Source organism: Cladophialophora immunda (assembly GCF_000835495.1).
Source record: "Cladophialophora immunda strain CBS 83496 unplaced genomic scaffold supercont1.1, whole genome shotgun sequence".
Taxonomy (NCBI): domain Eukaryota; kingdom Fungi; phylum Ascomycota; class Eurotiomycetes; order Chaetothyriales; family Herpotrichiellaceae; genus Cladophialophora; species Cladophialophora immunda.
Window position 1 is genome coordinate 2,123,169 of NW_015622541.1, and position 15,287 is coordinate 2,138,455.

Genomic DNA, 15,287 nt, shown 5'->3' on the forward strand with positions numbered 1-15,287 from the left:
TGACCGCGAGCCTGCAAAGTGGTTGGCAACGCAGCCGCTCTGGTTGTCGCGGGTTGATTCCCGCACCACGAGACTGCGCCCCTGGCACCCCTGACACCTGCTTCTTCGCCAATCAAATGGCGTGTGTACCTGGCGATCAGACACTTTCTGCTCCATGTTTTCATCATCCACCGTCGTCCTCAGTATAGCGTCAGGGTCACCCGCGTCGCAGAATGAGCTTGGTCTCCTCCCACGATTCGAGCAAGGCCTCATGCCAGCCGCCCCGAACAATGCCGCCCTACCAGCGATGCCCATGCACCATGCAGGAGGGCGCGGTGGTCCAACTTTCTTCACAATGACCGGCATCCCCGGAGGCTACTGGCGCTCCCCCAAAGGTGATGGCAACTGAGTCTTGAACCAAACGACGGATCCCCTGTCTCTCGTCTCCTGCGAAGTTGATGCAAGAGGCCGAGCCTTCCAAATCCCCCTAAAAGATTCTGACCAGACCACAGGAAGCATCCGACAAGACTCAAGAAGCGAGCGGATCCCGCAGTGGTCTTTCTTCCCCTCCTCAACCCACGCTGCAACGTTTCGCAGTCCCCCGTGAAAGGAACCGCGCTCTCAGCCAAGTCAGAAGAGACGGAGATCTGATATAACAACAGGGTGGAACGAACACTTTGCACCGAACTCCTCCTCTCAGCTGTGCACCCTTACCACAGCGTCGGCTGCAACCGGGCTGGATCCGCTCGAGAATCCATCGTCGAAGCTTTTACCCTCCTGCGAGGCTGAACGCCTTTGATTGCGATCGGCGGAGATCTGTTGGCATCCCTTACCAGATCATCGTCTCCTAGATTACCCTGTCGCATATCCTGGTCGCCGGAAGCTCAAATTGACGTAGGAGGGGCTGTTGATCTTTTGGCGAGCGGATCATAGTGGATGTGAACGTCGCCCTCGGCTCGGGGACAGTTGCAAGGACACGATCGACAGGCGCCGGCAACGGATCGGACTTTGTTATTGAGGAAGACGTCGTTGTATCGGAGACATTGAGACCACCTGGTGCGGCAGGAGTTCACCTGCTGAGACTCTCCTTCACCTCTATCGAATATTTCCTACGAAACCCACGGCGATGCTGGTTCACCCATTCCAGTGACGGGGACGGCCATGTTGCTTTCTGACACTTCAAATTGATCCAGTCGATTATCCAGTCTTCACTCTTTCTTAGAGTATCCGGAGGTTCCCCTCGAGTAAACCAGTCATCGACCAGTCACCCTCTAGATTCTGCCGCACACTGTAAACAACACCCAACATTTCATCACAGCTACAGTTGACGAGTCCTCTTTCGAGACACCCACCTCCATTTACTACCTCTCAATTACAGACACCTGCATTCGCCATGGAGTTACGGATACAGTACCAATTGATACTGGCGATCGTTTTCCACGCATTAGTACAGAGCTCATCCGCCACCGTGTCATTCCCCTCAATCCAAGCGATAATCGGCTTCTCGTCCTCATGTACCCTTGCGTACGACACTCCAGTCAACGACTGCGATCTAAATGATTTCCAAGGCATCGGAGGAACAGGCACTTGCTCGAACGACTGTCAGTCAAGCCTGGAGGCATCACAGAGATTTGTACAGCGGTTTTGTTCGGGGGAACAAGCGGACGGAAACTCGTTGATCGGACAGCTTTTCGTCGGGAATGTTGTGGATTTCCTGTGCGGGGACAACAATAGCGGTGGTGCAACAACGGCGACGACAACGCAAGGCACGACCGAGGCGACGCAGACTTCTACTTCTGCAGAGACATCGATGAGCATGGCCACTGACACCGCTTCACCAGGAACGAGCGCCACCGAGACATCCTCACTACCATCCACGCTTACAACTTCTGTGAGCCAGACTGGATCTGCGAGCAAGACCACTAGTACTAGCAAGGCCGAGAGCACCAAACAGTCGTCCTCGACATCAACCTCGATGCCAACCTCTATCGAATCGGCAACTTCAACCCTCACGGCCATCTCGTCTTCCTCCAAGAGTTCGAGCGCTTCAACAGCGACCTCAACAAGCAACACGTCAAACTCGCAAGAGTCGGGTGGAGGCAGTGGTGGGGGCAGTCCCTTCGATGGGACATTCTCTTCGCGTGCTTCTTCAAACCCTCTGCAATTACACAGTGCAATATTGGCCTTTGCTGGTTCAGCTCTGCTTTTCATGGCCGTGGGGTGATGTCGGTCGAAAATTGTCAGGATGAACAGAAGGGAAGGGAGCATACCTGGTACCCGACTATTCACGAAGAGCGAGTGACTATCCTTTACTTCGATGCATTGCAACGAGGACGATGGTGTGTCCACAAGCAAAGAAGGACATAATTTCGGTGGGAGGCGCCATCGAGTTGGTTTACGAACATCACTTAATGTCTACACAAAACTCGGCGCAGCAAGCAACAACGAAATATCGACGATGACGACCACGAACATGCAATGCAGATGACGGCCGTTACGGAAACGGAGTCAGCTCCAAGCAGGAGCTGTTATTTTGCCTTTTTTCCGTTAGAGATGAGCACAAAGGGATGCCAGGGAGAGGCCTATCTGGGATCCGGGATCTTTGATTGGGTTATGTTTTGGGCCAGAGGCACGATTTGGTTTGCAGGGCAAAGCAAGTTGTCGTCCTCTTTGGGTCTGGACGCGAGACTCGAGATGTGTTGTACGATAACCCGCTCCTGGGACAGAGGGAAGAATGAGCATGTCATGTAATATTAGGGAATGAGGCTGGCGCAAGGATGCTGTGAGCAAGAAGCAGCATCGCCGGGCGTCACATCTGGCTAGAAAAGCCCATATTGCCACAATACACAGGATCAGAAACGACTATTCTTTGTCCGTGCGATGTTTGTTCGACCAAACCCGTCCTTGCGCTGTAGGAGGCGCAGAAAGAAGACCATCAACCACCCCTATTCATCTAAGACAGGCACGAGGGTGAGTTGATCAGAATCACGACAGTCTCAACTGTGCCAGCACCTCTTCGATCCCTCTCTCCACTTCCCTCTGTCTACCCAAGTCCATGTCCACATCCACTCCTCCCGGGTCTCTCGACTCGTCTCCGCCTCCGTTCCCGGCTTGACCGTTCAGCATGTGCCGGTGCCGCAGCACATTCTCCTCGAGGTACGCCAGCATCACCCCGCGCGCCTCGCGGTGCTGCCTGCTCTCACGGCCCCAGGTGTGCTCCACGAGCGCGAGGTTGAGCCGGATCGTGGCCAGGATGTCCTCGACGTGGGCTGCGTTGGGTTCTGGGCTGGGATTGCATGTCGTCTGTCGGTGTGCGATCGTGGTCGTGGGGTTTGCGGGCTTCGACCCTGAATAACCATCCTTCTCTCCCATTCGGCCAACTGACCCCCGTAAGTAATACGAGGTTGCTGCAACAAGATTCTGGGAAGGCGAACTTCGGCGCTAATTATGCAGAAAGAATCTGGGCACGCAGATTGTGGATGCATCCAATCAGACGCCACCAAGCACCGCTCCCTCCTCGCGGCATCTCGACCGTATATTAAGGCAAGAGTAAGGCTGCCTCCATTCTATCCCACTTCCAACCTCTACTCCCCGAGAAGTGAAGATTAGACAAACACTGGCCGTCATCCAACCTGCTTCGGCTCATCTTTGTCTCCCAAGGCCAGCAAGATGCCTAGCTTGAATACCAACGAGGATGCCACCGATCCCGTATGGGATAGCTTCAGAGACACGATTCACTCGTTGTACGTGATTGAAAACAAGAGTCTCAAAGACGTCATGAGAGAGATGAAGACAAAATATCAATTCACTGCGACGTAAGCCCCAACTACAATCCACCCGGTTCTAGCATTGCTTTCATGCTAAGTCTGCGTAGTAAGGCGCAATTCGAGCTGCACTTCGACAGATGGAACTTCCGCAAAAACTTGACCAAAGAAGAATGGAGGAGCGTCACACACAAGATTCAAAAAAGGAAAAGAGACCACAAAGAGTCCGAGGTGTACATGAATGGGCTACTCATGAACCCAAAGAAAGTCCAGAAAGCCATGTCACGCTATGGTTCTGCCTCCGGAATACTTTTTCAAGGTATATACACATTGTTCTCCCTCCGTATACCAGATCACCGCTCATCCAAAAACCCAGCATCATCACCACAAACGCCAGGGGACATTACCGTTCGTACACCGTTGCCTACTCCTGCGACTCCTGCTGCGGGAGGAATCTCTTCGGCACCTGTCTTCGTCACACCCACGCTACCGAATCACACGATCTTTTCAATAAGCTCCCTCCCCTTCGTGCAGTTCAAATCGATAGTCAACATACTAGGTGCGTGCATCCATGGTCATTCTTTCTACGTGGCTACTAGGCAGGGGACGCCTTGGAACCAAAGGGTTTGTTGACAACAACTACTGAGCCTTTTTCACCCATCTACCTCGGACTTGAAAGAGACCTGCTAATCTTGGTCTGTAGAACCTCTGCATGCAAGCAGCCCCGGGAGCAACAGTTCAACATCCGCTCTCAGGCTGCTGGATCTTCAAAAGAGCATTGTTGATCACTTCCAGAAAGGCGCAGACAGAGATGACCCTCCGACAGCATTCAGCCGAAACCTCAATGCTTTGATGCCAGAAAATCTGGTTTCCTCCAATACCGCCAATTTGCAGATGACCTTACCCCAACCCTCATCGCCCGCAGTGGACTTTTTAAATCTCACTCTGTTCATGGCTTCGAACAAGCTCTTTACACAGGATTCGGATATCAGCAAAAATCTCTATGGCTGGATCAAACGCCGTTCCAATGTCGGGTTGCTTGAAAGTCTCTTATCTGTTGGCGGTCCGACGGCCGAAGCCCTTGCAGAGCAGGTTTTCGCTCTCGCGATGGAGGCGGAGGATGCCCCTACCATCAAGAGGATATTAGATTCCGGGCTCAATCCCAACGAGTTGAGATGCTTTGGTATTGTGGGCCAGGTCACACCGCTTGAACGAGCTTGCGAAATGCGCAGCCTGGAGCTTATACGAGTACTATTGGATGCTGGGGCAGACGTCAACAGCTCATCGCCAGACGCTGTATCCCCTCTAGGAGGCCTAATTATCGCAATAGGAGAGGGTTGGGATTGTTACCTTGATGACATTAGGTATTGGGACAGCGAGGACATTGAGCATCCCGACGTCGATGACATTGAGCATCCCGACGGCGATGACATTGAGCTGGTACAAGCTCTACTTCGCGCAGGCGCCAATGTCAATCCCCCCGATGAATCCCCACTGAGAGTGGTTGCATCGTCATGCTATCCGAAACTCGTCGATGTCCTTCTTTCCGCAGGGGCAGATCCAAATTTTTCAGCTGGCAGTTCTGGCACTACTCCACTCGTTGCGGCAGTACAAAGTAGTGGGCCGATATCCTATATTATCTCAACTGTTCGCCATCTGCTTCAGGCCGGTGCTTATGTGAATGCTACTACTTCTGCTAAACATAGTGCATCGAAAAGTGTTCTGGAGGCGGCATTGGACTTTTCCAGCATCGACTTGATCCGAATACTGTTGGAGAAAGGAGCACATATTACCGAATTCGCAATGGTCCAAGCCGCGGAAGTGGGCAACTTGGACATCATCAATCTCTTCATCGACTCTTCAGCCCGAGTCACGCAGGAAGCAATCGAATGCGCAGCACACAGCGGAGAATGGGAAATATTTCAGCGCCTGCTTGACTCTGCAGAAGAAAGTATGAAGGAAAGCGCCCTCAGTGTTGCCCTTATCGCAGCTATAGCTCGTGGAGAGACAGAGCGTGTTGAAACTCCACCTATATCTGGCACCAAACTTCGAAGCTCTGTCGAGCTGACTGCGGCAATTGAGGCAGCTGCTTCTAGGGGAGACATTTCAGTTCTTCGCCTCCTTCTCAGTGATGGGTCGAAACACCGAGCTGCCGCTATCGAGTCTTTAGGTTGCTCTCTCAACTTTGCCATTGCTGAGGGCAAAGGAGACGTCACTAATTTACTTCTTACAGTTGGTGCAGACATAAACAGCTTGACCACCAAGACGAAGAGAACTCCTCTTTTGGAGGCACTATGTCAGAAGGATGCTTGTCTTGCACAAAAGCTCTTAGCTGCTGGCGCAGCGGTTAACACGACGACATACCATGAAAGCATGAAGCCCATATGTACAACTTCTGCACTGCCAGCAGCAGTGGAATTCGGTCAGCATCCATTGATCCGAGACATAATCGTTGCGGGAGCTGATGTTAACGCGCCTGCGTGGCTAAAAGGCAAAACGCCACTTACGATAGCAGTCGAGCGTTTTGACACAACCACTATTCAGCTTTTGATCGATGCTGGTGCGGACATTAATGCTTCAGCTGCCAGCTATTCTGGATATACAGCTCTTTCAGCTGCTGTTCGGAACAATGACATCAGCATGGTCCACTTTCTCCTTGACCTTGGGGCGGACCCGAATGAGCTGTCCTTGATTGCTGCTCTTGACAAGAGCACAGAGATGATGCAAACACTGCTAACAGCCAGGTTGGCTAGGTATAAACGCTTCTCGGCAGGGTTTGGTTGCCCAACACTGCAGCATGCTATCGCATCATCAAATGCTGTCATGATTGAAACGCTACTATTGAGTGGCGTGGATCCAAACACTATCGTCAGGCTCCATTTTGGAGAAAATCAGGATTTTGTCCACTCCTCCGTTAAGTTCCACACGGAGTCTGCCTTTGGAACAGCAATCAGGCTTGACGAGAGCAAGGATCTACGGGTGATACAGATGCTCTTGCGCGGCGGTGCGGATCCTAATAAGATCGTGGACGATACTACAGACAATACCGCTCTTCTGTCAGCCATCAGCAAGGGAAGACCGGAACTCGTTAAAGTGCTAATAGCTGCTGGAGCGGATGTGAATCTGCCACAAGTTGGGCAAACGTCGGCTACGCCGCTGCAGCGGGCAGTTGAACGAGGCAAGCTGGATATTATAGATATCCTCTTGGAGCAAGATGCAGATGTGAACGCACCTCCGTGTGGTCGAAATGGAGCAACTGCGCTTCAATTCGCTGCCATCAAGGGATACATCGGCATAGCGACGATGCTGATAGCGAGGGGAGCTGACGTCAACGCTTCGCCCGCGAAGGTTGGAGGGAGAACAGCACTTGAAGGGGCGGCCGAGCATGGTCGGATCGATATGCTACAGTTCCTCTTGGATGCTGGAGTGCATCTCATCGGAGAAAGCAGTGGACAGTACGCAAGAGCACGAGAGCTGGCTTCGGAGAATGGTCACATCGCTGCGAGGCGCCTTCTGGAGGCTCAGTACGCTCAACAGGTGATGGCTATATCACCTAGAGACCACTGGGAATGAACTTTTATGGAGCAGCGAGGTTTACAAGACATGACCGACCGGAACCCTCGGCGCACGCTTTGTTCTATGGCGTGGCTTGAATTCCTGCAGGCTTAGTGGGTTGATCTCGATTCAGGAGATCATTGTACTGAAGTGGTGGTGCCGGGCGCGCGAGGTTCGATATTGTTACTCTCCAACTGTCTCTGGGATAGAATAGAAGGAAAATGAGGAGCCGGCAATATATCTCTCTTCCACTCTGCGTACTGACTCCGGTACGGCAGGAGGTATACACTTCTGCTTGGATATGCCCACACAATGACACTTCAGCCTGTGGGAAGACTTGGTCATCTCCAGCAGACTCTCTGACCAAAATCTTATTCCCCCATAAAGACCCTAGCTTCGCCGCGTCCCGACGGGCCGACTGACTATCCCCAAAACGCCAAAGTCAGGTCCCTGTATCCCTGTCGGATTGTGGCATGGCCGTTATGACTGGAAGAGCCAGTATCTGCGGGCTGCCTCGACCCTGGTTATGAAAGCCTCGTCAGCCCCAAACGGTGAACACTCGTTAGATATTGCTCGATGCCAACGTCTTGGAGGCGTCTCTCAACTTCGAAGGCAGCGCATGCTTAGCCACTAGGGACAAGCTGTCATAACCCCAGCATCCTTTTTGCCCATCCTGACAACCTGCCCTCTCATCTCATTCGCCAGAGACCAAAATGATAAATCTTGTGCAGGCGCCACAACGAGACACGCCCCGGGGGTGCCTCCTCCTGCCGTATATCCTGAGTCTCGGCCGAAGCCGTCGGTATGGAGGGAGGCATGTCCTTCTAGCGCGATCACGAGGCAACGACGGCAGAACAGAAAAAGGCTGGGCTCTCTGAGGACAAAGCACCATCAATATCGCCTTCAGATAGAGTTGGAGCAGATGAATAAAGAGTGGCTCCCGCCTCGCGCCTCATGGTCATGGATTATGCTCGTACTTGGCCTACAAGTACGGGAGTGGCACCTAGCTAGAGGAAGGACCAATTGAAACTGGACATATGTCCGTGGACTAGCTGGGAAGTTTAGAGATTGTCACCTGCTGCACGGGAGGTTTTGTGCCCGGGATCGGAGGGGGGACAATCAGGCTGCAGGGAGGAAAGAATGGTGAGGTGAGAAGGTTGAGAAAGGAAAATGATCTGGCGGCGAATCAGTTGTACCTGGCTAAAGCCGTCTCGTGTGATGGCTTTTGTAGGCCCCATATTACGCTAGCTCATAACAGTCTTACTCCTGGATTCGCCGCGAGATCCATCGAATAGCCCTCGCAGCTCACCACGCGGGCGAGGCATAGCCACATTGCCCGCATCAGAATTTGGGAGTGACGACACTTGAGTGTTGCGCCTTGATTAGCCGGATGGGCTTCGCGAGTTTGCAAGGACACCAGATTCTGGACGAGTCTGGCAGATATAATACGAGTGTAAGAAGGCCCCCCCCCCAACACAAGCAGACCTGCTCACTCCTTCAGAAAAGCGACTCTGGCAAACCCCCCTACCCTAATCAAAGGGTGTGCGCTGTGTAGAGATCCCTTTTCGCACCCAAATCCTTCTCTTCCTTTCCCGCTGAGACCAGGAACAGTTCACAAACCCGTGATCGATCGACAATGGCGCGGTTCTCACTCGAAGCCATCGTCGCCATCGTCGGCGTCATAGTCACCCTCCCGCCCTCGGTGATCCTCTTGTGGAGGCTGATCGGGATCGGGAGGAGTGAGACTCCCCCGAGGGATGTCGAGGTACGTTAGTGCCATCCCCTTTCGCACTGAAAGGAGGGACAGTGGCGTTAATCCAGTGGGCGTTCTTCAGGCTTTGGGAATGTCGGCGGTAGCATCGAGTCGGGTCGAGGCTCAGTTGAGCACCACAACAATTCAGCATCAACGTCAGGCTCAACGTCAGGCTCAACGTCAAGATCACCATCCACATCAGCATCCACATCAAGGTCCGGATCAAGCTCAACGTCAAGATCAACATCATCCTCCCCAACAACAACAAGTCTCAAAGTGATGGCCACTGATCTTTTCAAACATTTTGGACGAGAAGAGAGACCAAAGTCCGAGGAAGGCCAGAAAGGGGGAACTCAGCCTTACACATCACCAACGTGGAAAGAAGCTTTAAGAGAACTCCAAAAAAAAATAGAGTCGTTGTCGTCTCCAAAAGAACGGAACTCTCTTTGTGAGACTCTCTCATGGCTAGCGGAGCTAGTGCCCCGTGACATGCTTTGAGAGCGGGTAATTAGCTTGTGCTGGGCTAGACGGGTTTGGCGTGCTATAGCAGACAACATTACAGTTTTGGATCCGGGTCTAACAGTATTATTACCTAACTCCTTTGGAGCATGCCCTTCCACGGGGCATGGTAGGGGTTGCTTAGTTCCTCCCATACCTAGGTAGGAGGGACCTCTCCTATCCGAGGACGTCTTCTACACCACACCCACTCCCTCCTCTGAACACCTCCCTTCAACAGTATCCTATGTACCTCGCTATACTCCAACAGTTCTATACGGGCGTAGTCAAGGTCCGGGATAGTCGTCGCCATCAACTTCGACCACCCCTTTAAGTTCGGCTGTGGGTATTAGAGCGCGCCAAGAAAAATGTATAGCGCAAGGCTGAGATTTTCCCGGGACATTCGCACCCTGTGTATTATTACCTCGCTCGTACCCTCGTATCTACTCGTAGTCACCTACCCCTAACAAATACAAAGACGGCGTGCATTTCGACTCTCACTAGAGAGAGGGAGGGAGGTTATGTTCCATCTACCTTGTCTCCTTCACCTCCCCATTCCTTCTCCCTTTGTAATAGTCTGCGCGGTGATTAGGGAGGTCTCATCCGCTGTGTCTAGCCAGTATTGAGCGAAAATTCTCCCTCCTCGCGACGCATGCTGCAATGAGAAGCGAGTACCTACTCCTACAGAGGCTTGGGCCGCGGTATCTGCGCCTGTGGACATTCTCTCGCTAACATGTCCCGTAAAACTCGGCGGGGGCAGTGCTCGAATGGTCAATTGTCCATGAAATTCAAATCCGAGCCCAATGTGGCTCCGTGCAACTCTGTCAATACAAGTAGATCTTTCATTAGCGCCTCTGGCTATCCCTAGTCCAAGCCGTCACATTGCCGTGGCCTTTCCTCTTGCCAATAGTCCCGTCCAAAACCAACGCCTTGCATGTCAAAAAAACCACGAGCTGCACCAAATCCAACTTCCCCGCTTGTGCAATGAGGTCCGCCGTAATGTTCGCCGGGCCGTATTTTACCTCTCAAAAGTTCAGCGTCGTTGATGACTCAAGTTGGAAGGCGGAGCAATTTGCTCGCCTGGTCCAGATGCATTCGTTCTCGCGCTGTTTGCGATCCTAGCTCCGCCGGTCTTGACCGAGGGATAGAGATATTCCTGCGGCTTCGTTCCTCGTGATATCCAGGCTTTTGAGCGCGATAATCCGTCAATCGCTTAGGTCGTATCTCCGTCCGAAATCGGGCGTTGCGTTATCGACTGTTGCTTCATTGTGGAGCAGACCAATGTGGCTTGAAATAATGCCAACCCTTCTGCAGGGCCACGTATCGAAAGTTCAAAGGTTCATTGTTGCCACTTCGGTTGCAGGTCGAACACAACTTCCATCATCCTCCCCGAAATCTTACAAGGAGTGCTCAGTCAATCAAGGGCTTCTTCACGGAGCCGACCAGAGCCACTCCCAAACAGCTCAACGCGTTAGGGTCTGAAGAGCGTATTATAGTGGCCAAAGGCAACATGGGATTTTCCGCATTGACATGGGAGGCGTCTCGGGCCGCTTGTTCAATTGCTTCCATCTCCGCTTTGCATGCGGCGTGGTCCAGAGGACAGACGACAATCGGCTGTTTTAGGATGATATCTTTGGCGCCAGCCATTGATGCCTAGAACACGAAGATCAATTAGCGAACCCAAACCTCGTCATCTGCGTCAATGTTGCGCCTGGTAACTCCGTCACATACCTTGATGGTCAGGTAGTATTCCACCTTGTAAAGACCTGCCGTCGTCGTAAACCCCGTCACGGCATATGTAGGAAACGCCGACCTGCCACGAGGCATGATCCCATCCGCATCACGGAGATCGCTCGAAGGAAAGACAAGACCAAGGTTGGTGAAATATCCCGCCTCGGGCATTTTCACGCCCACTGTTTCCGTCTTTTTGACCAGACTCTTGGTCTTTCTCTGGGGCTCGTCCCCCTCGTGGTTGTAAATGACCTCTTCGTCGATCCCAATCTCGATCTTTTTGATGGTCACTTTGCGCGCCTTGCTCAGCCAGTCCGGATTCGGAGAGAGCTTGATATACACGCTGACTGGGTCCAGGGGTCCGTAAGACCACCGCGGCAAGGATATTCCCAGGGTCACCAAATGGTCCGAAACCCGCTCTGCCGTTTCGGGTCGGTTGTACATGCCAAAAGTCGAGAGTGTGTCGTACCGTGCAATCGGGACGGGGAAAGCATAGGTTTTGCGATCAGTTCCTCCGTAGCCCACCGTCACCACCATCTCGTAGTATGTCTCGGCCGTCCGCCGGGGTAACTGTAGACTCGCTGGGGGCACCCGTCGGGCAGTCTCTTGGCCTCCTCGTCCAAAGGGGATGAATATTACAAAGGGCAAGTCCATGTACATGATCTCTTCGTATTCCCTGTTGGCTGGACATCGGAACAAGAGCATCTCTTTCCCCACCGTCTCCGTCGACTCCTTCCTGGGCGCGGCCAGGTGTTTCTTGGTGACCGAATCGGCATGGGGATGGATGCTTTCTCTTCTCTGCAGGCAGATCGTGACGATGGAGACGTTGACGGGACTTGAGATGCCGACGCCGGGCCGTATTTCGACAGTGCCTTCGATGCGAGGCTATGTTGAACAATGTCAGCGGCGGACTCTACGGAGGTCAGGCGCAACACGGCGTCTGTTTCTCGGGCGGGGGAAATGGTTCCCAAACTCACCAGCGTAGCAGAGATCCCCGGGTATCCGACCAGAAAGTTTGTGTTTGGGCGGCCAGATACTCGCACAAAAGCGCTCATCTTCTCGTTGAGCTCGAGCCTATGTTGAGACCATTACCACGAGGCGGAAGTGAGATTGTCCTGTGACTGCGGCCTCGGCGAGGAGTGGTGGGATTGGAGAACTGCGGCGGCCTGTTTCTGAGGGACAGTATGAGGCCCATGAGGCGCCAGAGGATGTTACATGCAGAACAATGCAGGATTCGTTGTTGTGGTTCTTTGTCGTACGATCAATGGGCTTGTGGGTAGTGGACGTCGGTGTGGTGTTGGGGGCCGAACAGCGTGATGACAAGGGCGGGTCAGAGGGTTGGCAGAGTCGAGGTCGAGAGCGGGGAGGTGGGAGCGAGAGACGACGGTCGATGATGGCGTAAGTCGAAAGAATATACGGGGGATGAGATATGAGGTGAAGATGGAAGTGATGAGCTGGAATATGGGCGCGGCTGGACGCAGTGCGCAGATGGGATGGAATATAATACGAGGAGGACAATTCAGCAGCTTCTTGTCGGTTGGTACAGCGTCGGGGTCCCTTATTACGTGAAGCAGGCGCCGCGCAGCCAAGCACCACACAAGACACGCAGCCAACGCAGGCACTTGGAGATGAAGGTAGCCAGTGGGAGCCTGTTGATCCTTTGGGTACCTAGGTACCTAGTGGGAGGTATGCTGTTTAGAGATCCAGACCCCAATGCACACACCTTGGGCACACCTACGTTAGTGTCCGTCTCTATATAACGCCCCCCCCAACTCCCGAGCCTTGGGATTCTCCGTGCCTAACTAGAGCTCACCCTCACCTCGCCCACGCCCATGTCCCTGCGCCTGCGCCTGCGCTTCATCTCCATCTTCACGATGCGAAGCTCTCCGAGTGATGACATGGACGACTGACGACTGACGACTTACAAAATGGCTCACCAGTCAGCACTATGCAAGTGATTCATTCGATGTCGGTTCCCGATAGGGAGTCTCTCGAGTTGAGCAGCGCAACCGTGGTCATCCATGTGGGTTTCACCCGTGCCACTGCCCTCATTGCCGCTTGTTGTCGACCCGATGGGATCTCAGCCTTATACAAGCGTTTAGCCTGGCGACAGAGCCAGAGCCAGAGCCAGAGCCACAGCCACCCGCCTCGTCAATGGCGCCGCCTATTGCGAATCCCCCCTTCCCCCATCCCCCATAGTCTATGGCCCAAGATCCAGTGCCTGTCGCTCATTGCCCATTTGCGCCCCCACCTGATCGCCATGCTGCGAGCCACGCGTTGTCCTCTTCCAGTCGTCTTTCGTCACCCACTGTGGCTGTTTGCATGCATCAAATCCATCTCCCAGGTATGGCATTCATCTCAGCAATAATCCTCCGACTTCCAGCTTGTCAGCATCTTGCCATCTCTCCCCCCATCCCGCAATCCTTGGGTTTGTAGGTCGTACGTCTGAACCGCTCACAAATATACCCGACAAGTCCTCGTCCTCCGTGCCGCGCTAAATACCTCCGCATCCCGTCGTCCATTGACCATCAACATGCCAATTCGGGTTGCCTGACACTCCATCCACTCCTCAAGTCCGTCCACGGAGCGGCTGACATTTTTTGCCAGCGGAGACGCTTGCGAACGGCACATCCATGCTCTTGGCCCCGGGCCGGCCAACCACGAACATCTATCGGGAGAGAGGCCCTATCCGACCGACATCAAACATTTGGTGACATTCCTTCTCAGCCGCCAAAAGGTGAGTTTAGAATGATACATGGTCGACCTGAACTGGGTATCGCCATGGGAATGTTTGGCTCCGATGGGTCGACAACCCATGGTCTCTACTTTCCGATCCGAATCGCTGGAACTAGCATACGATATTCCCGTCACCATAGTTCTTTGCGACCTCTTTCTAGGGTGCACACTTGACTTTCCCGTGGCCATCAACGTCGGCCAGAAAGGGACGAGCAAGCAACTCTCCCTTGCGGCCCAAGCTGCTGGGTTGTTGCTTGGCCGATGAAGACTACGACCGTCCATCTCAACTGCTGTTAGTTGCTCTTCCTACGTCGAAGCGGCTGCCTCAATGCCCTTTCCTTCTCTAGCTGTCGTCTTGTAGCCTGTCCCCGAAACCTGCTATGGCAGTACATTTTGGTTCGAGCTGCGGAGGATGGCGCTAAAGAGTCTCCTGCCCAAGTCGTGTCGCATTGGTTTCGTGTGTCTCTCGCTTCTCCACCTGGCCGGTTTGATTCACGCTGCCAGAGGATTCGCATGGATCGTCACCTTCTCCAGGACAATCTTCTCCTTGGGACGGTATTTCTTGTCCACCTCCACGGCCTCCATCTTGTCCAGCGTGCCGCCTTCTTCCGCACCCTCAATAACCCTTCCGAAAACCGTATTCTTGCCATCCAAGTGAGCCGCATCTTTAAAAGTGACAAAAAACTGGCTTCCATTGGTGCCGGGGCCCTTGTTTGCCATGGACACCATTCCCCGGCCGCTATGTCTCAGCGCAGGGACTTTGATCTCATCTTCAAAATAACCTCCCCATATTGATTCCCCGCCCTTCGGAACTGGCTTTTCCGCAGTCGCGTTCTCGGGGGACAAAGACGTATCGCCACCTTGGACCATGAAGTCGGGGATCAGGCGGTGGAAGGGGGTGCCATCATACGCCCCAGAGGCGCATAGGGCGAGGAAATTCTCCGCTGTTTTCGGCACAGCTTCGCAGAAGATCTCGACCTTCAGATCACCTTGGGTTGTATGGAGCTAATAAATGGTAATGAGCACGAAGATATGGTGTAGCGCGAGGGCTGCGGTACGTACCGTGACAGACATGCTGCACCAAAGAATCCATGAAGTGATTTGGACTTTGGCTGTGAGTGACGAGCGACTTCCACGCGACTTGGAGACACTCCTGGGGGCTCGGAGAGAAGCAGAGAGAGAAATGTCTGTCACTTCGTGGACCGAGAACCTGAAAAGAGGCAGAGGGGAAGCCGCGAGCAGGTTGCTGTACTCGTTACCTCTCTCGCTACATA

At 53.3% G+C, this 15,287-nt stretch overlaps 6 protein-coding genes across 6 annotated transcripts; 3 read left to right on the plus strand and 3 right to left on the minus strand.

Annotated features, from left to right (window-relative positions):
- The first annotated feature begins 175 nt into the window (after positions 1–175).
- Positions 176–2,842, plus strand: PV07_00631 (uncharacterized protein). The gene has a single exon (XM_016387098.1). It carries the CDS (start codon positions 1,373–1,375, stop codon positions 2,201–2,203), a length of 831 nt encoding a protein of 276 aa, XP_016254026.1. The 5' UTR covers positions 176–1,372; the 3' UTR covers positions 2,204–2,842.
- On the minus strand, positions 2,729–3,361 carry PV07_00632 (uncharacterized protein). The gene has a single exon (XM_016387099.1). It carries the CDS (start codon positions 3,349–3,351, stop codon positions 2,965–2,967), a length of 387 nt encoding a protein of 128 aa, XP_016254027.1. The 5' UTR covers positions 3,352–3,361; the 3' UTR covers positions 2,729–2,964.
- Positions 3,362–3,544: 183 nt separating this feature from the next.
- PV07_00633 (uncharacterized protein) lies at positions 3,545–7,412 on the plus strand. Its single transcript, XM_016387100.1, has 5 exons — positions 3,545–3,794; positions 3,854–4,062; positions 4,120–4,302; positions 4,447–6,165; positions 6,235–7,412. The coding sequence occupies exons 1-5, from the start codon at positions 3,649–3,651 to the stop codon at positions 7,314–7,316; spliced, it is 3,339 nt and encodes a 1,112-aa protein (XP_016254028.1). The 5' UTR covers positions 3,545–3,648; the 3' UTR covers positions 7,317–7,412.
- Positions 7,413–8,934: 1,522 nt separating this feature from the next.
- On the plus strand, positions 8,935–9,341 carry PV07_00634 (uncharacterized protein; the record flags this gene model as incomplete). Its single annotated transcript, XM_016387101.1, has 3 exons — positions 8,935–9,063; positions 9,134–9,144; positions 9,200–9,341. 3 exons carry the CDS (start codon positions 8,935–8,937, stop codon positions 9,339–9,341), a joined length of 282 nt encoding a protein of 93 aa, XP_016254029.1.
- Positions 9,342–10,133: 792 nt separating this feature from the next.
- PV07_00635 (uncharacterized protein) lies at positions 10,134–12,955 on the minus strand. Its single transcript, XM_016387102.1, has 3 exons — positions 12,255–12,955; positions 11,278–12,162; positions 10,134–11,199 (listed from the first exon to the last, which is right to left on the minus strand). Exons 1-3 carry the CDS (start codon positions 12,330–12,332, stop codon positions 10,957–10,959), a joined length of 1,206 nt encoding a protein of 401 aa, XP_016254030.1. The 5' UTR covers positions 12,333–12,955; the 3' UTR covers positions 10,134–10,956.
- A 486-nt stretch (positions 12,956–13,441) lies between these two features.
- PV07_00636 (peptidyl-prolyl cis-trans isomerase-like 3) lies at positions 13,442–15,283 on the minus strand. The gene is made up of 2 exons (XM_016387103.1): positions 15,076–15,283; positions 13,442–15,018 (listed from the first exon to the last, which is right to left on the minus strand). Exons 1-2 carry the CDS (start codon positions 15,085–15,087, stop codon positions 14,506–14,508), a joined length of 525 nt encoding a protein of 174 aa, XP_016254031.1. The 5' UTR covers positions 15,088–15,283; the 3' UTR covers positions 13,442–14,505.
- Positions 15,284–15,287: the final 4 nt, after the last annotated feature.